General features: G+C 39.8%; 1 protein-coding gene across 3 annotated transcripts in view; it reads left to right on the top strand.

Annotated features, from left to right (window-relative positions):
* The window catches only part of CTNNA2 (catenin alpha 2), a 1,136,278-nt gene that overhangs the window by 1,055,168 nt on the left and 55,328 nt on the right, over positions 1-25,782 (top strand). For all 3 annotated transcript variants that reach the window (XM_059659311.1, XM_059659308.1, XM_059659310.1), the window contains exons 13-14: positions 6,645-6,796; positions 17,294-17,407. In XM_059659311.1, coding sequence (XP_059515294.1) covers positions 6,645-6,796; positions 17,294-17,407 — 266 coding nt within the window. The remainder of the gene's footprint in view (positions 1-6,644; positions 6,797-17,293; positions 17,408-25,782) is intronic.

The raw sequence follows: 25,782 nt of genomic DNA, 5'->3' as shown, positions 1-25,782 counted from the left end.
ACCAAGGTACATGCCCTTGACTGGAATCGAACCTGGGACCCTTCAGTCCACAGGCCGACGCTCTATCCACTGAGCCAAACCGGTTAGGGCTGTTCCATTATTTTTGAGTGGTACCAAAGCAATGAGTGTGTCACTACTTTAGTTTGCATTAGTTCCTGCTTGTATAGGGAAGATGACTTGGAGTTTCAGGCTCAAACAGGCTGTTCACTAAGTGATGATGCCTCATGGATGAGATGAATATCAAGGTATATCCAAAGCTTGCAAATGCCAGACAGACTTTGCTTTGGGCAAATGCAGGTCCCACATGGTTTAGATTGTACACTCTCTTCTCTTACCTAGCATCTCATTTGGTGCATTTGAATAAAAAGTCTTAGTGTCTGACAACCAATTCAGAGAAAGAAGGGTTACCTATAGAAACAACAGTACTTCCCTGCTCTAGGGGGATATTGGAATTGCCCCCACAGTGTCTCTCCAAATTAATTTTGGCTCCAGTTACTCTGATAATACCCAATTCTTTACCTGATTCTAACTGTTAAAATAGGGGCATAATAACTATTTGTGATGAGTAGGGGAGGAGTATGATGTACTAATCCCTGCATTGGAATTGACCACAACTCCTTCAAGTCCTGATATTTTACTCTCTTTCTAGGTTTTTTCAAATGTTCTCGTTCTTATGTTTCTGTTTCTTATGAACATTTTTTTAGATTGGTTCTTTCTTTACAACAGGGGCTTTGTCTGTTTTCTCTGTATGTGTAGTAATAAAGTTTTGTAAGGAACACACTTAGGGAGCATGCGGATTGACTGCACCACCACTATCAGGTGCCTCCTATGCATAAAGATATGCTAGCTTGGCCTTGGTGAACTAGTCAAGGATACAATAATGAGTGTTTCTCCATGCTTAGTGGTAAAGTTCCTACTCGGACAGTTCTGAAAGGATCCTGAGCTCAGCTTTCTGAAAGGTCCCTGGAGACCAAACCTACAATGCTCACTAATAACTTGGTTGATGACTCATGAAACTCTTTAATATGATTACTGAACTAATATGAAATGATGGGCAGAAAGAGAGAGATTTAGTATATGAAATGTAATACAGCTCATTTTGTCTTTGAAATACTTGATGGCAAATGAGTTCTTCCTTATATCACCTCTCTCTCTTTTTTTTTTTTTTTAATTCTCATTCTTCTTCCAGTTGCAGAGATTAGCTGTGCTAGAAGCATGATAAAGGGGCAAAATGCAAAGAATGAAGGAGACATAAGCTCTACCTAAAGGAGACTCCTATATGAAACAGTAGACATACAAAAATGTCAAGCAACTCGACTTTAATGTTCCAAGTACTATAGTAATGCACAATTAGGATGGTATAAAATTGTAAAGAACTGATAACTTTGGGTTGTTTGTGGATTAAGGAAGACTACACAATGGCAATTAGTTCTGAACTAGATATTAAAGAATGAGGAGGAATGTACCTATGCCAAAGAGAAAGGAGTACATTTCAGTATGAAAAAATAAATTGATCATGGACATGATCAGGCATAGCATGGTATGTCTTCATATCATATTCGAAGAGCAATTCAGTCTAACTGGAGAATTTAAATATATGTAGGACTAGATGGGGAGATTGAGAAAGAGACAGATAGGATTGTAGGCAGGTGTCAGATGTTTGTTTGTATCCTGATTAAGAGGTTTTATAGTCTCCCTTCTATTAAAGGGGATCATTGGAATGTTTAAAGATGGGTGTGGAGCTTTCAGATAGTTACTTGAGTCAGTGGAGTTGGTTGGCATTTATTTCCACAGCCTCTAGGTCACCTTGGTTTTTGCTCTTATAGATGTCAGCAGTCCTAGTTGCATCTTTAGCAAAACTTTTCTATTCATTTCACTGACTCACCCTGTGCTCTGAAACTTCACCCCTGAAGTCTCTCAGGAGGATTCAGTCCACATCTTTTTCACCTCTGATTTAGGATCACAACACTAGAAGGAGATGACTTTGATTTTGTTATATGCATACTTAACTCTAATTTCATTGCTCCTCGAATGTCATCTTTCTGTGGCCCAGTGTGCACTCTGCATACAAAAGTATTGATCTCCCTTTTCAGGACATAAGCTATTAAAAGCATTCCAGGATTTTTGATAAATAACAGTAAAGTGGTATCTAATTTTTTTTGGATGTAATTCAGGAGGTAGGAAGAAGCTTCTATTTATATAATGCTATATCAGAAACTCTGTTAATATATAATGTGCGAATCATAACGCTAGTGCTGTTTTGTCGTAATTAGTGGGAAGCAGAATCAGCCCCACATTTGAAGTAGTTTGAGACTTTTTCTATCTCAGTGTTACTTTGGGGGTATTTGATTTTTCAGACCCTATTAAATGTTAGAAGAATTCATAAACTAACATCTTAGGTCAAGATGGGTTGTTCTAGAAACCTTTGTTTTTTGTCTTATCACTTTTAAAACCAAAGATAAAACAGAAAAGGAACAGCAATGTGGAGAGCAAAAGCACATTGGTTAAAGAGCATTAACAGTTGACCAAGCCCTAAATAAACAAGTATTGGATGCACTTTGGAAGGGAGCTTAGAGAAAGATTTTCTTAAGGGTCAGATCCAGAAAGAAAACACACCCTGACTTGTAAGAAAAATAGACGTCTCATCAGTTACAGGAAATCAAATCAAATGAAACTGAGTCCAAGTTCTAGGTTTTATCAGTTTGTGGAGTAGCATAAAGCCATTGGAATATTAACACTAAATTGTACTCTGAGGCCCCATTTGCATCCCCTTTTATGCCATTTCCCCCCTGGGGCAGTTGATGGTATTTTCTGTTTCTATCTCTTTATAAAAGGGCCTCTTTCAACAATGCCATATCATCAACACGGTTGTTTTTACCAAGACCACATCTCCTTTGAGCATTTCTGCTCTCCATGCTGGAGCAAACAGAATGCACTTCTCCAAACTTAAGTTTCAGAGCAGCACTGGGCATATTTTGGGCCCTGGAGCATCCATTATAGAAATGGTCCCTTTAGATTTTAGTTAGCTTTCCACTCTCTCCTTTGGGCAGAATCAGGCCCAGAGGCAGGTGCAAAGATAGCAGGTCACCTCCTGCATTTTCCTTCTCCCCAATTCTTATTCAGGGTGACCTTGCACACAAAAAACCAATGTAACACACAATCCCTGCTCACCCTTTCAGACTCTAGCGAAGGTCTTCATGGAAAATGGAGACGTGTGTGGGCACTGAGCTCTAGGAGGTGGGTTTTTCCCTAACTCAACGTTCCAACTGGCAGTTATTCAGGTTGAATATTAAGCATTTGCTCACAGTCACAAGTTATGAGGGAATTCCTCACTTAATACTGTTACCAAATTAATTTTTACGTGTTCTGAGCCATGAGCTGGAACTTTATTTTCTCAGAGCCTTTTTCTCTAAGAAGTATAGCCTTGAGGATAACATGTCGATCGCTTTTTAAATATTTGAATTATGAAAAGATTCAAAGATACAAAAGGAACAGAGACTAATAAATCCAACAACCTCCTTCCACCCTGAGGTGTAACAAATATTAGCATTTTGCCATATCTGAATCATATTATACTTTTCTTAGAGTTAAGATACACTTGAGGCCTCTTTAAGATCTCTACTTAATAACATGTCTCTCCTTTCCCTCTCAAAGGTAACCACTTTATCTACTTAAAGTGATATATATATATATATCCTTTCAAAACATGGGAGATAAAAATGCATATTACTTTAAATTATACACAGTTCTCTTGTGTATTTTACAAATTCTCGCAAATGATATCTCTTTTCAGTTTGCCTTTCCCAGTTGAAACTTTGACCTCTGGACTCACTCACTTTAATATATTGATTGTCTCTTGATTCGCATCCCTAAGTCCATTTTGACCCAACCGGGTGTACTGCGCCTGAACCTGGAGTGCGTGGCTCTCAGTGGTTCCCTCCTGAGTTTCAGACTCAGAATAAAACTTGGATAGAGCCTGTTCATAGAGCCCTCAGTTATTCTTATTCCCAGGTTTTATTTTTACTTTTTTTGAAAATATATTTTTATTGATATCAGAGAGGAAGAGAGAGGGAGAGAGAGAAACATTAATGATAAGAGAGAGTCATTGATTGGCTGCCTCCTGCACACCTCACACAGGGGATTGAGCCCGCAACCCAGGCATGTGCCCTTGGCTAGAATTGAACCCGGGACCCTTCAGTCTGCAGGCCGACACTCTGTCCACTGAGCCAAACCAGCTAGGGCTTATTCCCAGGTTTTATATAACTCTTAGAATATACAACCTATAAAGAAGACACAACTGTAACCAGAGAGACGCAAAGACATTCCTGTGACTCCAGTGAACTCAACCCTCCTACTCAGTATCTCTTTACAAATCAACATTTGGCCATGCTCTAGATAATGTCCCAACTCATTGGTTGAGACCAGATTGCTTTATTAGATTTTTGTCAACATGTTTGGCAAAACGATGTATACCTGTTTTCCCTTCATTAACAGTAGAAGGCTTCCCTTTGGTCTACATGTTCAATAAAGTGGATATTATTAGGTTTTAATCTGTTTACCCCTCCCAACAGGTATGTGATGATATCTCATAGTTTATATTGTTAACATTTTTCCAATTGTTAGTGAAATCAAGCATCTGATTATGCATTTCTTTATAATATAGGATTTCCTTTTCTCTGAATTGCCTATTCTAACATTTGTCTATTTATCTACAGTTTCCTTATTGATTTGTAGGAGTGTTTATCTTATCTACACGTAGGATTACTGATCCTCTCTCAATTATACAACAGGGACACAAATGTGTGCAGCCTAGTGCTACTGATGGTATCATATAAATATGTAAAATTGTTGATGGTCATGATGGCGACTTAAACATAACAGAAAGGAGTTAGTATTATTCAGGATTTTCAGTTCAAGAAAGAAGGGCATTTTAAAATTTAATTTAAAGGAAAGTACTCATATGAAAATACCCAATACCTACAATAAATGTTTTCATCGTGCTTAAGGTATTCAGTTTCAATTACCTAGAATTTTTAGTGTCAAAGAGTTTGTTCCCAACACAAAAGGATGGTTGAACTGGCCTGAGTTGAATGTGGTGGTTTTAGAAATGTATTTTTATTGGATTCATATTTGAGGCAGTGCAGCTCAGAATCCCCCGAATTCCTCTTATTTAAATGCAGTTCAAAAGCCCAAATGAAAAACTCAAGTAGTACAGAGAACCAGTTCACTCACGGAAGGAAATTCACCCAATGCATGCTTGGGTTTTGATACTTTCTTTTGAAAGAATGATTGTTCTGTTTTCCTCTAACCCTCTTTTAAAAAAAACTTTGACTTTTCCTAGTAGAAATACATTTTTCTAGGAATGTTCTATCTTGAATGCTCTGACCCTAGACAATAAAGTAATTTATCAGAGGTTCTCACACTAGGGATTCAAATGGATGTTAAAATATCCACAGAGGATGAAAATGAGTATAAAGATGAATCAGGCATGAAAGTTCAGAAATGAAAAGAGATGAAGTATGTTTTTATTTTATTGTCCTTGTAAATAAAATGAATTGTGCTCTTGGCTTTCTTTTGCCATATGAATTGATTGTTACAAGATAACAACTGAGCAAATCCAATGACAATTTTTAAGAATCAGTGAATCAGCATCATTTTCTTAAGTATTCCAGACATTCCATTGAGTTTACTGTCTACAAACTTCTGTGGCTATGTATGTGTCCTAGTTTAAAGAAAAGTTTATATGCATCTTCTTTCACACCAAGGTGGTCCTGGTAAGACAGAATGATCAAGTTCATCGGTGAGCCCACTAGTCTGCATGGGCTTTCTGCTGGGGTCTCTCATGATTTCTCTCTCTCCTCTTACACAGTCCTCCCACCCACCTTCAATACCCCGAGTCCTGATTTCAGGTAAAAGTAGAAAGGTTGGGATCTTTCATTCATAATTTACAATGAAATCATGTAAGTTAAGGTCTGCTACTCACCAGTTATGACTTTACCATCTGAAATTTGTTATATATTTCTGGAGGTTTTCTATGGACCATCTAATACATTTATATGCATTACCCTATTGATTTCTAAGGAAGGATAAAATATATTTTTATTGATTTTAGAGAGTAAGAGAGAGAAAGAGAAACATCAATGATGAGAGAGAATCATCAATAGGCTGCCTCCTGCATACCCCCTACTGGGGGTGGAGCCCACAACTCAGGTATGTGCCCTGACCAGGAATTGAACCCTGATCTCCTGGTTCGTGTCAGTGCTGAACCACTGAGCCATACCAGCCATGCTTATCATTAAATTTTTAGACACAGGATTAGAAGGGTTAAGAAAACTTAGCCAAGGTTTCACAATAGTAACTAGCAGAAGTAGAAACCAGCTCACGTTAGGATAATATGAAATCTATGCTTCACGATCTAACACATAACCTGGGGCAGGTTTCAAAAGCTTGTTCCGTTGAATACCATCACCATTCATGGAGTAAATAGCACAAAGACCACTAAACTGGGTTTACCCAGACTGGACAGGTGGACATGCGGCTCCACTGAACCGTTGGAATGCTCAGAACCAACAACACCCAAGGGCTAGTACAAGGGATCATGAGAAGGATTGTCTAATGCTCTGCTTTCCATTTTGTTTACCCAGTGATGCCACGTTTTGCCGAACAAGTGGAGGTTGCCATTGAAGCCCTGAGTGCCAACGTCCCTCAACCATTTGAGGAGAATGAGTTCATCGATGCCTCTCGCCTGGTGTATGACGGCGTTCGGGACATCAGAAAGGCTGTGCTGATGATCAGGGTATGTAAGTCCTCTGTGGCTCAGAGCTCATCAGACCTTCTAGTAGACTCCAGAGAACTCACCATTTTATTTTTAATTACTTAGCCAAATAACTTAACAAGCTGTTTGGCTCCTCATTTACTCAGACATTGGTAACTTCTCACTTATAAAGAGCTGGCGGACCCCAGCAAGCCTCAGTTAGTGATGAGTGTCCTGAAGAGTGATGCCTGCCTGCTTCTGGCCTCCATTGTTTCCTAAATTTGGTTTCAACTTAGTTTTGCTCCTGAGATTCTCCATGTTCCTCTTGCTAACATTATTTTCCCATCAGGATCTTGAAGCCATGGGACGGAAAGAAGTGAAGATTCCCTAGCTGATAGTGATAATAGTTACAAGAAAGTGATACACAGCTACATTCTCCTTGTCACAAGTAATCAAGACATTGCCAATAAGGCTATATAACCTTTCAGTGAACCTCCCCCTATCACCTACCCTCCTATCTTCCCATCCTCTGTCTGCTGTTGTCAGGTCGGTGTGAGCCTTCCAAAGGGTAATTATATATAGACCCATGCAAGGAAACATCCAGGGAGGGACAACAATAGGTTGACAGTTGGTCATATGGAAAATATACAATAATTAATCAATAAAATGAGAATAAACTGAGTGTCAGGTACTCACACTGTACAATAGATTTTAAAACTCATAAGTATCATTTGCAATTGAATTTAACCCACAGTGAGTCTTTGTCTATCTCTATTAAAAAACATCACTTACCTCATTTCATTTAACTGCTGTATAATACTCCATTGTAAGATGAGCTATTTTTTTCTCCCTACTGCATTAACAGTTTGACATACTAGTTTTAAAACATTTTTTAGCCACAGAACTTTTTCTTAAAATAAACTTAAATATGCAGAAACAGAAATGATGAACATGTTGCCCAATAGAAATAAAATGTAAGCCACATTTGTAATTTTCTAGTAGACACATTAAAAAAGCAAAAAGAAACAATTGAAATCAATTTTAATAATGTATTTTATTCAGCCTAATGTATCCAAAACTTTACCATTCCAACATGTGACACTAGCCACACTGGAAGTGCTCAGTAGCTCCAACATATTGGACAAGTAGCCCTTGACTATATCCTCACTCTCAACCTCTATTATTGTCTCTGGGCTGCTCGATGAAACCACAAGCTTTTTGCTGTGTGCATTCTGAAAATCCTTCTGTTGGGATGACCACTGAGCATCTAAACCAAGATCCCTCGACATTGCCAAACAATAACTAAATAATTCATTTTCTAGTATGTGATCATTTGGATGTTTCATGAAGTATCTTCAATGGACTAGTATTGTTCTCTCTGGATAATACATTTACCTAGTCCTTCCAGTATTTCACAGAGGCATTATCCCCCAAATTCTCGTATCTCTGAAGTCATTAAATCAGCATGTGTCCATCCTCTTCCACTGTAGAATGCAGAGGACAGCATGGTGCTTCCAGGGTGGCCTGAGCAGGTGGAGGGGAGCATCACCACAAAGGGTCTCTCCTCCCTCTTAGTGACATCCATGCTTCTTTTGAAACATCTACCAAACTTTTTCCCTTTGGGGCACAAATAACCACTCTTACCTTCTTTCTTTTTCTTTTTTTTTTTGTTTTTTGTTTGTTTGTTTGTTTGTTTTGCTCTCTAGGTGTTTGCAGTCTGGCTTTATTTTTTTAATTGATTTTATTGGGGTGACTCTGGTTAATAGCATTATATAATTGCAGATACACAATTCCATAATACATAATCTGTATATTGAACTGTGTGCTTACCACCACAAGTTGAGTCTTCTTCCATTTATCCCTTCTTTACACTCTTGTACTTCTCACCACTCCCCCTTCGCTCTGGCAACCACCATACTGTTGGCAATGTTCATGGGTCTTTGTTATTTTTCTTTGCTTAATTTTTTCATTCACCTCACTTAGCTTCCACAATCCTCCCCCCTGACAGCTGTCAGTCTGTTCTCTGTATCTATGAGTCTGTCTTTACTTTGTCAGTTTATTTTGTTTATTAGATCCCACATATGAATTTCACTTAGTCTAATTTCACTTTGCATGACACTCACCAGGTCCATCCATGCTGTCACAAAGGGTAAGATTTCCCTCTTTTTATGGCTGAGTAATATTCCATTGTGCAAATGTACCACAGCTTTTTATCTGCTCATCTACTGACGGACATTTGGGCTGCTTCCAAATCTTGGCTATTGTAAATTATGCTGCAATGAACATAAGAGTGCATATATTCTTTCAAATTCGTGTTTCAGGTTTCTTTGGATAAATTCCTAGAAGTGGAATCTCTGGTCATAAGGCAGTTCCACCTTACCATCTTTCAAGACCTGGCTCAAGTCTTCCTTCCCCAAATTTTCTCCCTCAAAAAATACTGACCCTATCCTTTAACTACCTCTAACTGTTTTTGCCTGTGATAGTATATATCATGCTATTTACTTACAGGTTTCTTACGTTCTTAAGACTGTGAAAGTATGGGAAGCAATGGCTGTCCTTTTCTTTCCCCTCCACTGTGGTGCATTGTCTAGTACAGTGCTTACTACTATGGGTGTAGGGTGTGTTTTGGGGGTCTGGGGGACAGGTACCTAGGCAGATAGGAAGGTGACAGGGAGAAAATATAGGAGAGTTAGAGGAGCAGGGAAGAAAGGATAGTCAGCCTTTTAAGACTGTAACAAATTAGATCATTTTTTCTCATTACATACTAACATGTAAAATAAAGTAATAGACCATGAGAGTTATGTTTTCAAAGCATTTGGCACTAAATGCCACTATAATCCTCAAGCCATATTCCCTCTTTTGCCATTTTTCTGCTTTGTTAGCCTTCACACTTCTGTGACAACCATTCATCTGAGAGACAGAGGAAGTTTATAGCCATCATTCATTTATACATTGATGATCTGTAAAAAAACACAATTTCCGATAAAATGCCATATCTTTGTTGCATGAAGTGTCATTCCGCCATCTCGACATTTCCAGTGATTTGATCAGATGGATTTCACACCACGTAAAACTTAGGAAGAGAGAAATGTACAGCATGTACAAATTGTTATTTTTAAATGCCTCCTCCATTTAGCACCCAAATGGCTTCCTTTTGCACTTAATTTCCTGGGTTGCTTTTGAGTATAATGATGAAGTCTGCTTGGAAAAGATTTCATTGCACTTAGTCAGGAAGAAAGACAGTAAGACAAGTAGAGCTGGTCCCTTCCCAGAAAAACTGGCCATGCCTCCTTCTCTCCCAAAGTGTTGATTATACTTTGAAAAAGAAATGTATGCTCCCCCCCCCTAAAAAAAAAACACACACACCAAAAAAACAACTAAATGCAGAAAGGGTCTTGAAGGGTCAGTTCTTCATACTTTGCCTTTTGGCAATCAATACATATTTCACGTTGATAGCACTCTAGGCCAGCTCCAGACGACAGTCTGAAATAAACAAAACGTGCCCTTCCTGAATCCCAACCTCACCATTGGTCACCCTTACAATCATCAATACATACATCAATAAAAATGTATGTTTTTTTTGAAAAGGTCTACTCTGCTTCTCTTCCATGAGTTTTTTAATTATTAATTTGTGTTTTTTTAATTATTAATTTATATATATATATATATATATATATATATATATATATATATATATATATATATATTGACTTCAGAGAAGGAGAGAGGGATAGAAACATCAATGATGAGAGAGAATCATTGGTTGGCTGCCTCCTGCATGCCCCACACTGTGGATTGAGCCTGCAACTGGGGCATATGCCCTGACCAGGAATTTAACCACGACCTCCTGGTTCATAGGTCGATTCTCAACCACTTAGCCACACCAGCTGGGCTATGAGACTGTTTTTTTGTTTTGTTTGCTTCTTGCTGAGGTATGTTCTGCCTGATCTCTAAGCTACATAGGCATTTTCTGTGACTCCAGCATGGTCATTTAAGAAGGGAATAAGAAAGTCTGGCACACCAGCATGCATTTGATTATTATTTGCAGTAGTGTATTATGCAATGGTTCTGTGAACACTGTAGTAGAGAATACTGAAACTTGTTCCTCCAAGAAATTCAGGCTTAGGTTCCTGTGAGCCTCTGGTCATATTTTTATCAACTGATCAAATACACAATCTGGTTTTATGTGTGGTTTTGTTTAAAGGCACTTTATTTAATATAGGCTGTTGATTCATTAACATTGAACTCTCAGCAAATGCATGCTGTCTTGTGCCTGAAGGAAGCTTATCTAACAAATGCATTTTCTCCATAAGGAGCATCACAATCTTAGGAACACTTGACAGCATTGTAGCACTTTGCTCAGAAGCCATTTTAAGAAAAAAAAAGGCTCTAAGTAGACTGAAGAAAGGACACTTGTTTCCAGCATAAGAGCTGGAACACAACACAAGAAGACACAGCATTGTGTTGTGTGACCTCAGCCAGATATATGCACTTTGGGTGACAAGTTTTGTGCCATATTGTGGATGTCTGTGAATAACTACACAAGTACTGACTTGGGAATGCAAAGAAACTTTGAGTGGAAAAATTCACAAGTAAATAATCTACAAATAGTGAGGAGCACATGTATATATGTGAGACAAAAACATTTAATATTGGAAAGTAAAATAAGTGAGTAGAGTAGAAGGTGGTGATGATATCCTGGTTTTAGGATATCTGTATTAGCGAACAGTAGGTGCTTCATATAAGAATGACCATGAAAATAATCTATAATGAAAATTACATGCTCAACTTTTGTGAATGGAACCCATTAATTTGGTTATGTGTGAAACAACAGGGCCTGGGCCAGGGGTCAGATACAGGACTATAGATTAACTTTATATCTCCCAAACTATGCATGATGTACCCTGGATCATTGCAAGGCATTTAAATGTCCAGGGAAACACGTGGAAATCGCTCAGATAATGTGTGAAATATTAGCTGAAGGTAGTTCATAGTTTAAACATCAGATTTGTTCATTTCTTTGGATGACATCATATAATTGTGATACTGGGTTTCTGGTAGTTGGGGATAGAAAGCAAGCTCAATAGATGTTCAATTGTATTCCAAGGTCTGAGAAGTCATACAATATGTACCAGGCACTAAGTTGTTAGGTCTGATTCCCTATATTCATTTTTTATTGCTTAATCAACAGTACTATTAGGTTTGTGGGTTATTTTGGTGTTGTTTATTTAGCCTAAAGTTGCCATGAAAAATTATTGAGGCAATGAGAGTGCTTGAAGCAATAAAGTTTGGGAACCTGTTGCTAAAATATTGGGGGGTTATTTTTATGCTAATTTCCTTCTCTAACCCTCAGTTTCCTTATCTGTGTGTGGGGACAAGTATTACCCCAACTATAAAGCACTTGCGTAGATCTGGCCCTTAGTAGGTTCCACAGAAGTATTTTCCTGCCTTATCCTGCTGTGATGAGGTTTATCTTTGTACAATTAATTAATATAAATAGAACTTGGTAAAGACGTCAAGAATATTATCAAAATTGCAAAGATTATTTTTCATAGCTGGAAAATAAAGGGCTGAAGAGACTATAGAAACAACTTATGAGACAAAATTGATTTACCTATTATAGGTTGCATTTATATAGTTAATCAACCCATAAGGTAAGCTAGTTTTGTTTTCTTTTTTTTTTAATATTTTATTGATTTTTTACAGAGAGGAAGGGAGAGAGATAGAGAGTTAGAAACATCGATGAGAGAGAAACATCGATCAGCTGCCTCCTGCACATCTCCCACTGGGGATGTGCCCACAACCCAGGTACATGCCCTTGACCGGAATCGAACCTGGGACCTTTCAGTCCGCAGGCTGACGCTCTATCCACTGAGCCAAACCTGTTTCGGCTGTTTTCTTAATTAGAAATAATTTAGTATGATTTTTAAAAATGGTTATTTGATCTTGGCCATTCATTTATCAAATATCTGTTGAATGCTCACTACAGATCCCACTCTTGGAGGTACCCTGAATATAGAGCTGAACAAAGTTTCTGTCCTTCAAAACTTTACATTCCATTGGTGGGAGACAGAGAACAAACAGATATAATATGCCAGTTAATGTGCCATGGAGAAACCAAGGCAGGGGAAAGGAGATAAAGCACAGGATGGGTGTGGGTTTTATGAAGGGTGGTCACTAGGTGACATTTGAGAAGAGATTTGGAGAAAACAAGCCATAAAGGTATTAAGGAAAGTGTGTTTTAGGCAGAGACAGTGGCACATGTGGCCTGAGGATCACATTGGATGAGATGGGTGGGAACCATTGAAGGGTTCTGAGCAGGAGAATAACATGACCTGACTTAGATCTTAGAGGGACCACTCTGGCTATCCTGGTGAGAATAGAATGCCTAGGGCAAGGGCAGAATAAAAGAGGTTGGGTTAGGAGACCTCCACAGCAATATAGGATAAAGATGCCAGTGGCCAGTCAATCCTGAATGGGGAGGTTCTGTTGTAGATTGGCTTTAGCAAATCTTTAATTCTATTTTCTGGCTTATAATCCTTTCCAGTGGTATAGAGCTCTGTTAGGAAGTCTTTTTTCTTGAATCACCCAAACTTTCATATTATAGTTGTCAACCTATGTCCTCATCTTTCTGCTCCCAATGAAACTCAAGTACATTTGAGACTTTCCTTTAAATAGTACTTAATACATTTTTTCACATGTCCTGGAGACACAACTCTACATCCTTCCGCCTTTGTCACATTTTGCTTCTCTATAGAAGCTGTTGTAGGGGAGATTGGACATTTAATTGAGGACCAGAGGCAGGTAGCGGGATCCTGTTCTGTAACTGACGTGTGATATGATCCTGGACAAGGCAGATGAGCCTCTATAGTAGCACAAGTCAATCTCATAGATTCTTAGAAGGGAGAGATTTTAGAGGCCGAATAGTTTAATTGCACCATTTTACAGGTAAAACCCACTTTCACAATAATCTATTACTAGATAATAGTAGAACGGGGGAACAAAGTATAGACGAAAGTGGTTTTGGATTATTATCAAAATACCCTCCCTGAGAGCACATAGGACAGAATGGAGACTTGACCCTCAGTCTCTAGCCTCCAGGCCAGTTACACATTTTGTTTATTCCTTTTATTCTATAAAACCATCTAATAATACTAGTATGATTATTTCTGGACCCATTTACAGAACCTATTTTCCAATACTCTTTTAATTTATGAAGGTCCTTGACCAACCCAAAATAACATACTTTTAAAAAAGAATAATTCAAAAATAACCATATATATATATGCAATTAACAAACTGCACATACAAGAACTATTTATATGGATGGCTTGTGGCTTGTATGGGTTTGCTGCATGGTTGAAGCACAAGAAGAGATTTTAGTTTCATCCATTTGTCTGGTGGTATGTGTGATGGTTAAAAGCATGGGCTCTGGAACACTCAACTTGCTAGGTGTGACACCTTAGAAAGTTTACTCAAATTTGAGCCTGCTTATACATCTATAAAATGGGGATTAATTTCTTTTAGTAGGTTGTTATAAGGACTACGTCCTTTAGTGGAATGCCTGTACCATAATGGGTGGTAAAAAAACAATTGCTGTTACTGCTATTGTTGTTAGGTGTATATTTAATTAAACATAATCATTATCACTTCTTATGATAGTTCACTTTTATAATTTATAGAGCATTTATATAAATATATATGATTCTAGAATATATTTGATTCTAGAATCCTCTGAGGCAGGGAGGACGAGTAGCAATGATTAGATCCACTTTATGAGTGAGGAGACAGAGGGGCAGAAACGCGTTAAGTGACTAGCCAAAGAGGGATGATGAGGACAAACACATTTAGTTGTCCTGGGTCCAAATCCAGGTCATTTCTCCATTTTTAAACTTTATTTTGGTTCCCGAGCCATAGTCACTTGAATACAAGGCCATCGTACTATAGACACTGTCATATTGTCCTTTTTATCTGTTGAGTGAGGTTTTCCATTTTACTTGGCTCTCTCCTTTTCAAAAACTAATGATGAGAAGTATGTGCAGTCTTGTCATCTCATCTGTGAGCAGAATTTACCAACTTGCTGTAATTATTCTGCAGGACACTCCAGAAGGGTGAGAATGGCCAGAGGTTATAGTCTCTGTCCAAAGAGAAAATACACCTGTCATTTGAATCAGGTTTTGCCCACCCCAATCCTGCTTTAGTTAATAAAGTATAGAAACAAAACTCCTTTCTTCCCTCTTTCTTTAATGTTCTTATGAAAGAACATTGAACATCTGTAGATGATCAAGTAAATATTAAAAAGGCTGATGGTGAGAGAAGGAAAACAAGAGGGTGTGCCAAAGCTTGGAAAATTACTAGGCATGATGTGATTTTGGCATGAAGGACCCTATTTTATGCCTGTCAGACCAATCTCAAGGCTTCATCAATAACCATGCCTGATTAATTACACTGAGGTAGCCAAAGAAACCAGCAGAATGAAAATGTGCCCTTACTGATGGGGAATGAGCCACTGCATCATCGGTACTGCTTGTGACTGTCCCTTCCCTTTGAAAGACAGCACCCTGAGAGGAGGTGCTGCTGTGTGCCAAGAGGCAGTTTGTGGGTGACATCACCCTTAAGGCTAATGAGACTTGAGCTAGGAATGTCGCAAGCACTACCGCATTTGCTCCTCATGCACCATCCTTGCAGCCTCCCGAGTTCATCCTCTTAGAATGAACCGAGCATGATAGTTTAGACAACATGCTTCAAAGTGCCGGACTTAGAAGCCTTTACAAGTATAGCCTCCCACACCTCAGTTTTATTATCTGTAAAATAAAGAAAATCATGTCTACATTGTAGGACTGTGAAGAAAACCGAGTTAGTGTACGTAAAGCACTTAGAGAAAACTGTGGTAGGCACACAGAAAGCCTTTAATGCATGTTACCTATTATTATTGTCATTAAAGATGGGAGGGTTTCTTATTTCTGGGTTCATGGATTCATGTGTATCTTTTCTTTAACACTGACTGTACCTATTTGACAGAATTTCATCTAACTCCACTCACTTTATTATTCTTTCTTAATATATATTTTTATTGATTTCAGAGAGGAAGGGCGAGAGAGAGAGAGAGAGAGAGAGAGAGAGAGAGAGAGAGAGAGAGAGAGAGAGAGAGAGAAGTAAAGAGAGAGAAACATCAATGATGAGAGAGAATCATTGTTTGACTGCCTCTTGCACACCTCACACAGGGGATTGAGCCCGCAACCCAGGCGTGTGCCCTTGACCTGAATTGAACCCAGGACCCTACAGTCTCTAGGCTGGCACTCTATCCACTGAGCCAAACCAGAAAGGGCTAATCCCACTCACTTTAAAGCCATTCCACACCTTCAGTTGTTGCCTGATTTGTAATGTGGATGGTGGTGGGATTGTGACTACAACAGTGAAACAACTTGGAGTCAAACACATTTGGGTGTTTGGGTCTAAATGCTAGTTCTGTTATTAGCTAGTTCAGAGGCATTTGGGCACATTGCTTAACTTCTCAGAATCTTAGTTTTCTCACCTCTAAGTGGACATGGGAACTCTCTATCACTGGAAACATTGCAGCCATATCAAAGCAAATACATACACACATAATAGACTTTGTTGGGATTCGGTATTACAATTAGATGGCTCAACAGCCAGGGGGCACAGAATGCCTAGATTTTGCAATAGCACAGACACCGTGGTTCTGCTTAAGTCTCCAAAATTATTTTATTGTGCTGTACTGAGGTAAATGGATGCTATGTATGAAAAAGTTAGTCCTTAGTGGGTATGTAGTAGTTGGTGGCTTCACTATAAAAAAATGTTTGAATGAATTTGTTTCAAAATCCCAATAATGATGGCACTCCTTTTTACAATGCTTATGTACCAGACACTCTACACAGAGTACATTCCTTGATCTGCACAGCAATCATACAGTTAGCTACTGTTATCAATACCTATTCACAGACTTGGAAACCAAAGCTAAGGAGGATTTTCCCATGGTCATGTAGGGATTCATATTTAGGCATTTTTGACTCCAGAGTCTATAGTGGTAACTTGTATACTAAATGGCTTAGTGACCACATCAGGTATTTCATCAGGTCCAGCACTGGACTGGAAGTGACCAAACCTTTTCAGGCTTATTGAGACTAAAAGAGAGCTGGAATAGAGCAAAATGGGCATTACAGAAACAGCATAGGTGTAACTGTTGTTATTGATGATGATTTTCTCGCAGAATATATTTGTATGGGTGGAAATACACAAATATATTTTTCTTAAAAAGCATGTCAGATAAAGAATTTTAGACTTGCTACACCTACAGAAGGAAGTAATGAACAAAACGTATTTTTTAAAAAGAGATAAACTAGGGCAGCTTGATTTTTCTGATGCTATTCTAGCCATTACCTGCCCACATAACCCCCTACATATAATCCCCTAAAAACTCTCTTTAGGGGCTACTTGGCTTTTGCAGTGATGAAGTGTATGGATGGGGGTGAAGGTTCAATGAAAAATATAATGAGTTTCTCTTTCCTCTATCTTTAGACTCCAGAAGAACTAGAGGACGATTCTGACTTTGAGCAGGAGGACTATGACGTGCGCAGTAGGACAAGTGTTCAGACCGAGGACGACCAGCTCATCGCAGGGCAGAGTGCGCGGGTGAGTGGATACCCGGGACATTGGTTGGTTGCACAGGGGCTGCATTCACCACCTTATTTTGAGGGAATTTCCAATTTCCAGGGACTTGGAACCCCGGATTCGTGGCTCCAAAATGTGTGCTCCCATCTGGGGTTGTTTGTTAGTGACTCACATTTTACACAGTGGACATCACCACCACAGCTTCTGATTTCTTTTAACTCGGTTTTCTCTCCATCACTTGAAAAATAGCAGCCATAAGAAATCAACCACTTATGTGTATAGTGGGCATTGTTGGGGATGGAGGTTATGCTTAGATCAGATGGTCCCACAGCCATGGACACAGGATGTCCAGATCTTGCTTTGGCATAGACACCATGGCTTCGCTTGAAGTCTCCAAGCTTGTTAACTACACAAGAGGTGATGACAACTGGAGAATTAGAGTACTGTTTGTTACTGGATGGGCTATCATTGCTCCAGACTCTGGCCTAGGGTCTCTAATAAATGAGACCACATGTTTTGAAATTGATTCAAGACTATCAGAATACAGAGATCCCTCCCTCTTTCTCTCCCTTCCCCACCTCTGGCCAGGGCAATGTCCCTAGATGTGTTTGCATGTGATAGAAAAAAAGAAATCATTGAGACATACTAGAAATATGCCAGTTTAAGGCATGAAGCAGGAAGCAAAGAAAGAGGATGGCTCTGGCTGACACTTGGACACTCCTGAGCACTTTGTAACACTGTCCATCGACACACGTGTTCCAAAGAGGATCCTGGAATCTGACCAATCTGATTAGTTGTATCTCCTTGGGGGTAGATGCAAGTAGTCAAGGCCGGTGGCAGGAGATGAAACACCTGGGGATTGCAAAGGAGGGTGAGATTCTTCTCCCTTTAAAGCCTCAGTTTCCATAGTGTAAAAACAATCTCTATATATAAAACCCTAATATGCAAATTGACCAAACGGTGGAACAACTGAATAACCGCTCGCTATGACATGCACTGACCCCCAGGGGGCGCGTGCAGAACATGGCAACCGTTGGCAGCAAGTGGCAGAGCAGGGAACCTGGTGGTTGTTGGCCCTGGTGGAATGGTGGAGCAGATGAGTGGGGGCGCCAGACCAAGGCAGGGCGCTGGTTACTGTTATCAGGCTGAGCCTCTGGTGGTTACCGAAAATTCTATGCTCCTGCATGCCGCGGTCCCGCCTAGCACTCGCACCTGCTTCTGGTGCCAGCCTAACTCACACCCGCTGCTGGTGCCGCCGCTTGCACCCACTGCTGGCGCTGTCAGCAGGTGTGAGCGGCAGCTGCTGGCACTGATTGCCCCTCAGGGCTTCTCCACCTCCCCCTGCTCCTGAGAGGCAATTGGGGCCAGCAGCTGCCTCTCACACCCACTGCCGGAGATGGCCCTGCTCGCACCAACTGCCAGCGCCCGGCACAGGTCCCGATAGCTCGGTACCATCAGTGGGTGCCAGTGGTGGCTGCTGGCTCCAATTGCCCCTGAGGGCTTCTCCACCTCCCCCCTGCTTCAGAGTAGCGATCAGGGCAGCAGCTGCCAATTGCACCCACTGATGGCGCCAGCCCTGCTCTCATCCACTGCTGGCGCTGGCCCTAATCTCTCTGCCGTCAGCGGGTGTGAGTTGTGTGGCGGCGCTGTCAGAGCATGGGAGTGGTGGCGGAAACGGGGCTGCTGGCAGACAGGAGACCAGGGGCCGCAGCAGGAGGGGCCAGCCGAGACCTGCCCCTTTGCCCACCAAAGCTTCGTGGCCCACAGTTCCTTTCAAGGTGCAGGAATTTGTGCACTGGGCCCCTAGTCAAGTTACAATATAGCTGTGAATTAGATATTCTGGTATTCTATATCAGATTTAACTTAAGAAAATATCATCAATAGGAAGCATGAGGTTGAGGAAGAGGTGATGATTTATGAGAGGGATTAGGAAACCCTAAAAGCTGACACTGGCTTAGGAATTGAGAAGAAGAGTAATAAATAACTAGAGGTTAAAATAAAGAGGAGTCAAAGAATATTAGGCCTTATGATGAGTCATAATGTCTTCGTACATAAAACACAGGTTATCTTTTGCACTGTATGTCCTGATAGGCTCATCCAACATGTAAGTAATCCAGAAGATATAGATGGGCACTGATAGGGGAAATGTGAGGGTAAAATCCAGAACATTAACGATGCATTGCTTTGATTTCAGACAGACTTGGTTTTGGATTATGAAGGTTAGAGAGAGGCCCATGCTTTGTTACATGTTGCTTAATTTCTCTGAGCTTCAATCCTATCATCTGTACAATGCGAATAATAAACTTACTTATTAGAATTCTTTGAGGGTGTTAATTACTTAATGTTTGTAAAATAATGAGGAAAATACCTGACATACTTTATTAAGTGCTCAATAAAGGATGACTCTGAGAACTGCTACCCTTTGGAAGAGAGACCTTTTCTGATCACAGGCTGGTGACAGTAGAAAAGCACACAAAACAGTATGAAGCCCCCTACTTTGAAAATGTCTTGTGGACTCTATTTAATCCCTCCCCAAATGTTGAAACTTGGGAAGATCATTAGCTGAGAGTCTTTTGAGCCTAGTTGGCCTAACACTAAACTAATTCATCAACCAAGTCATCCATCTTCAAAATTAAGTAAAACCAGCATTTTTACATCAATGACAGAGGGTAAGTTTGAGTAATTCATCCAAACTTTAATCAATTCAAAGTCAATTTGATTGATTGCAACTCAGAATTGATACAGCCTGGTAACCACTGACTTGTTTTCTCAAAGACCAAGGCACATTGTACAACTCTTCTAATCGCCATCTGTCAAAATAGCATGATCACTCCCACTTTTTTACAAGGAAGAACAAAGTCCCATTGCACTTTTATTTCCTGCATCTTACTTACATTAGACAGCAAGCCAGTTATGGGTAGAAGTAAAAGTCAGATGGCACCTAATTGCATCATCAGTTATTTCTTCACCCAACGGATGAAAAGATCATAGACTTTTTTGAACTATTTTTCATCATGAATTCTGAACATGGTGCAGGATAGTAAGAACAAAGTATTGCTCTAATCCAGCACTTGCTGATTTGTCTTTGAGATCCGTCTTGTGCTGTGTGATTAACTTGCAGCAGACAGCATTAGTTATTGAGTCAGCCTACGTTAGCCTGTAATTAGATGATGACAAATCAGAGACATAGAATTAAGGCTGTAAGTTGCAAATAAGAGGGCGCATTCAATTGCTGCGATGACAGATGGTTGAACTTTTGACCAAAGAAGTGTGTTAACTTGGTCAAAATTGTGAAGGAGGCAGAAGTCGTTTTTGACAGAGGCAGTTGCTCTTTTTAGCAGCCAGTCCTCCCCTGGTAATGGCCTTACTTTGTGTTCTCACTCAGACATTCTTCTCTGAAATGTTAAATTAATCTAAAAGGAGGTCAAGGTGGAAAAAAAAGCTTTTAGTACCCACTCCAACGTTGCTCTCAAATTCTGAAGTTACAGTGTTTACTTCCTTTATATGTCTGATGCTTCTCTACACCATATTATGAAAGGGAGTGAGAAAGGGAGAGTGCAAGAATGAGTGATCATACCCCGCTCTATTCAAATATAGATGTGATCAGACCCTGACATGACATCTTATAAACTCCTTTTTTACAGGTTGTTATAACTAAAATTGGTCAGCAACAACTCTTGGGCACGTAGCCTTGGTGACAGAATATATTATTTGGAGTCATGCAGACCTGATTTTAAATTTGGTCTTGACCATTCTCTGTGACTAGGGGGCTAGTTTCTTAACCTCTTCATGCCGTATCCCTTACTTCTATATAAAGCATCTTACCTTGTAATGTCATTAGGAGAACTGTGTGATAAAATGTATGACAAGACTTGTCACAGAATGGGAAGTTGATGAAGGTGATGGTGATGATGCTTGTAAAATGAGTCATTCTTTAGAAGGTTAGCCAAATAGTTTACCCTGAATCAACTCAGAAGTCAGGGAGTCACGAACATATTTATTTGAGTTAATAGGACAATTGCTTCGATATTTCATATCACTTCATCGCCTGAGACTGGTAAAAGTCAGAGGACCCACTCCTTAACTATTTATAGTTATTATCCTGCTTTCTGTCCAAGTGAGTAGAAAGGGCTGCCTGGAGTTTCAGCCCTTCTACTCATTATTTAAAAACATTCGTCCACTTGAAGACTCTTGCTGTGCATTTAAGAAACTAACACTTGTCAGTATGGAGGCTCATAGACTTCAAAAGTCATGTTCCTCTTTGAGGTGAGAAATTGAAGTACCTGGGATCTTCTTTAGATTTAGATTAAAGAAAAGATTCGGGGCTGAGTGGTTATTGGCTTAGATAAGTGATTTGTACTTTTATTTAAAAAGTAGAGTTTATGACATTAATCACACACAAAAATGGTTGGTTGTTCAAAAGAAAAGCTGGGACCCTGGGATGGGGAGGGGAGGGGGGTTGGGAACTTTGTGGACTCAAGTTTCTGATGCCACAGATTTGGGCCCTCAGGTCAAGTTGCCCAACACTCTGGAGACCTGTGTGTGGCTGCTGAGATCAGAAGCAGAAACACCCAGCCCACCCCAGGTGATCACATCACACAAGCAGAAAAGCGGATTCGCTCCCTTTCCTCTCCGCCTTGCAAATACTTTTTCTAATATTCCCTTAGTTTGAGAGAATGAATAATTGCATTTTTTTAAAAAAATTTGATTCAATTTGATTTCAGTGTAACCAGCCTATAATTTTTATTTTTTTATTTTTGGACAGAACGGCCTTAATGTGTTAACATTTCAAACTGCCGAGTTACACTGATAAGACCTAATTAAAACTGATATATTGAATTTTAATTTGATTAACTTGCAAATTTTGTAGTTTGTGATCTACTGTTTATAGATAACCTTTTTGTAAATTCTAGTTTCAGAAAAGGTCAATTACAAGTTTTTAAAAGCAAGAACAGTTTAAAAATATTTAGGAAAAAGACTTCGGCTCATCGATGGCTACATATGCAGAAGCTTATATAATGATACTTATACCCAAGTCACACAACATTTAGTGTATTATGTGGGTTGAACATCCCTAGAGTCAAAATAACATTTCCTTTGCAAGTCTGCTCTGAAGCGGCCAGTTTTTCTTCAGGATTGTGCCCATAGAACATGTTTGTGTGTTCTGGTAACTTCTCTTGAACTATGTTGATGGAATAAGTGGGAAAATGTTTAGGCAGTCAATCAAAAGATATGTATTGAGCTTCTGAACAGAATGTTAAGGCATCTACCCTAAAGAAGCTTGGAGAAAAGTAGGGCATTAATAAGAATTAGAAAAGCAAGGCAGTTAACATTGAAATGCTACATTGCACAGTTGAAACTCAAGTGAAACGGTTCATAGAATCAGTATACATCCTTCAATATACAAATTTACCCTTTGGGGATAACAAAAGACCTGTTGCTTTGAAACTGGGACTAAATGTGGAGTCTGAAGGTCTGTGGGGTAGGCTAGCAGATTCTTTTACAGAGAAATACATAATGGATGCTTACATGATGCTGGTTGGACTTGGGAGGTCTAAGTGAAACATGATTATCAACTTTTTGTGTGGAGGGAAAGTTAATCTAGGACAGCTTGAGATCATCCAAACCTATCTGAATGCATTGGAGTAGCTGCCTTGTCATAAGTACAACATTGTATTCATGACTTTATGATGAACTCTTGTGTATATAAAACACACAGATTCACACTTACACACATACATTATGTACACACTCAGATGTGTACTATTTATATAAAGTTACATGCAGAAATGGACATTAGTAAACATGGCTGTCTATTAGTGAGATATAGCATCCAGGCAACTGCTAGTCCAATGACACCTTTATGCAAATCAGACAAAGACACCTCCCTCATCTGTAAGATACTCAGCCTGGTGGACAGTACTATGATTTCAGGGGCATTTGTCCTATTGACTGAAACTGCTGTGCAGTGTCTAACCTGTATGACCATGCATGGTGATTCAGTTGTACACAGTGATTAAGTATGGTGTTAGCTGACTTGGGTTTGCATTCTATTCCTATAGCTTATTGGTTGTATAATACTTGGAATTTAATTTCTCTAGACCTTGGCATCATTATTAATAAAATAGTATTATTCTTATAGAATGATGAAGTAGATTAAGTTGTGTGTGTGTGTGTGTGTGTGTGTGTGTGTGTGTGTGTGTGTGTGTGTGTTTCACATCAGTAAGTTTCTCAGCATAATACTCAGCTTTTATATCTGGGTTTCATGTCAGTCCTGTATCTATAAATAGTGATACAGACTCTGGGCCAATTCCTTCCCTTTGATGGCAACTAAATAATAAGTTATAAGGGTAGCTGGAAAGGAAAACTAATATAGAAATGATGATAAAATAATGTTAACAATAATCCCACACATGCTTAATTTCATTTTTTGTCAGAAAAAACTCAACACATTTATTTCAATTGCCATTTTGAGGCAATTGTTTACTATTCTTATATCTGAAGATGTTAAAGATATAAGCCAGTAGCAGTGAGGTGCTAACTCAAGTCAGTGCAGAGCCTGGTTGAGACCAGTTTTTCTGAGTTTACATCCACTGATATTTCTATTAGACATCAGCTACCTCAAAACAATTTGCTTATGTTGGGAGGAGCTTTACAATCTAGGAAGCAGCTGGTCCTGTTTTACTTGTCCTTTGTAAAAGTTATAGGTCCCTCAAATCATGCTTTCTTGGTCTCTCTTCGGGAGAACACGTGTATCTCAGGATGAGGAATGCTAGGCAGATATTATTCATATGCCTCTGCAGTGAGGGAGGTTGTGCATGGTTCTGTGAGGATGCAATGAGGTGATGTCAGTTTCCTGAGGGCCTGCTACATAAATACTGCTTAACAAATACAGTTTATTCTCTTCATTTGTGGTACTTATGTTCTGTAGTTATGATGAACACTTAATTAGTGATATGTAATTATTGTTGCTAGGGAAAACACAAGGTTAGATTCCTAAGAGCTGTTAGTCTCAACACTTTCTTCAGTCAATCATATATAATCTTGTGTAATGAGTGTTTCCATTTGGCTATCTTATTTTATCATTTTGATTCACTTACATTGAACTGACATGGCCAAGAGCACTATAACTCATGAAGCTCATCTAATACATGTGTTTTCTCAATAAGGCACATCATAAACTTTTTTTTATAAAAAAAATTATTTTAAAGAGAGGAAGGGAGAGAGAGAAGAACATCTATCAGTTGCCTTCCACACGCGTCCAAACCAGAGATAGAACCTGAAACCTGGGCATGTACCCTGACCAGGAATTGAAGCTGTCACCCTTTGGTGTATGGGACAACACTCCAACCAACAGCCACACCAGCCAGGTCACATTGCAATCTTCTTGTGCTGAGGAACACTAGGCAGCACTCCACACTATGCTTGGGGGCCATCTTGAGACCTTGTTTGGAGGTTCTAGCAGGGGAGCGCAGCTATTCGTATACCCTTGACCGAAGACCGGTCCTCTCCTCGGGGGGGGGGGGGGGAAAGGTCGTCCTCTTCGACCGAGCGCGCAGCTTCGGGAGGGACGCACATGGATCGGTGAGGGAGGAGGGGCACACCCGCCTAGCCAGCCAGATCAGCCGAATCAACCCTGGCGATCAATGGTGTGACAGATGTCGCAGCCAGATCGCCCTCACATCCTTGGGGGCCATCTTATAAAGAAAAATCACCAACAAAAAAGTACAAAGATGTGGTAAATGTGGCACCAAATATACCTCAGGAGGGACACTTATCTTTAACAATAAAAGCATAATATGCTAGTTAGACCAGATGTCCTTCCAGACGTCCTTCTGTCCTTGAAGCTGGGGCTGCGAGGGAAGCCCAGGTCCCAGTTGCCTGCCAGTGTCCTGAGGGAGGGAAGCCCAGGTCCCAGCTGCCAGAGGGAAGCCGATGATGGCAGCCGGGGGAAGGAAGGCCTACTCTTGCAGGAATTTTGTGCATCGGACCTCTAGTTTATAGTATAAATGCTGAAAAAAGAAGATAGAGAATCCCTTGTTCAACCTTATCTAGGAGCTTGTAGGTCGGGTGCCTCATTTTTATTTGCATCTCTGGGCATGTCCATGAATTACTGTGAAAGCACAAGCATTGATTTGGGGTTGTAAATAAATTTCAGAGGAGTAGGTAAATTTGCAAGTAAAGAATCTATGAAAAATTAGAATTGACTGTAGTTATTCCTTTTCTACATTCCCTTACCAAGCAACTATTGAAAAATCAACCTTTGCTTCCTAATTACATATTTTCACCCATCTCAATGCCTCTGTCTACACACTCATAGGCTCTACTAGGAGTTTTGGTCATACCAGGATTTCCATAGAGGACCGGGAATAGGTGTGCCATCCACGAAATGCCCC

This window comes from Myotis daubentonii, chromosome 12 (genome assembly GCF_963259705.1).
Source record: "Myotis daubentonii chromosome 12, mMyoDau2.1, whole genome shotgun sequence".
Lineage (NCBI taxonomy): Eukaryota > Metazoa > Chordata > Mammalia > Chiroptera > Vespertilionidae > Myotis > Myotis daubentonii.
The sequence above is the reverse complement of the archived record's forward strand: the minus strand, read 5'-3'. Positions and strand labels throughout refer to the sequence as shown.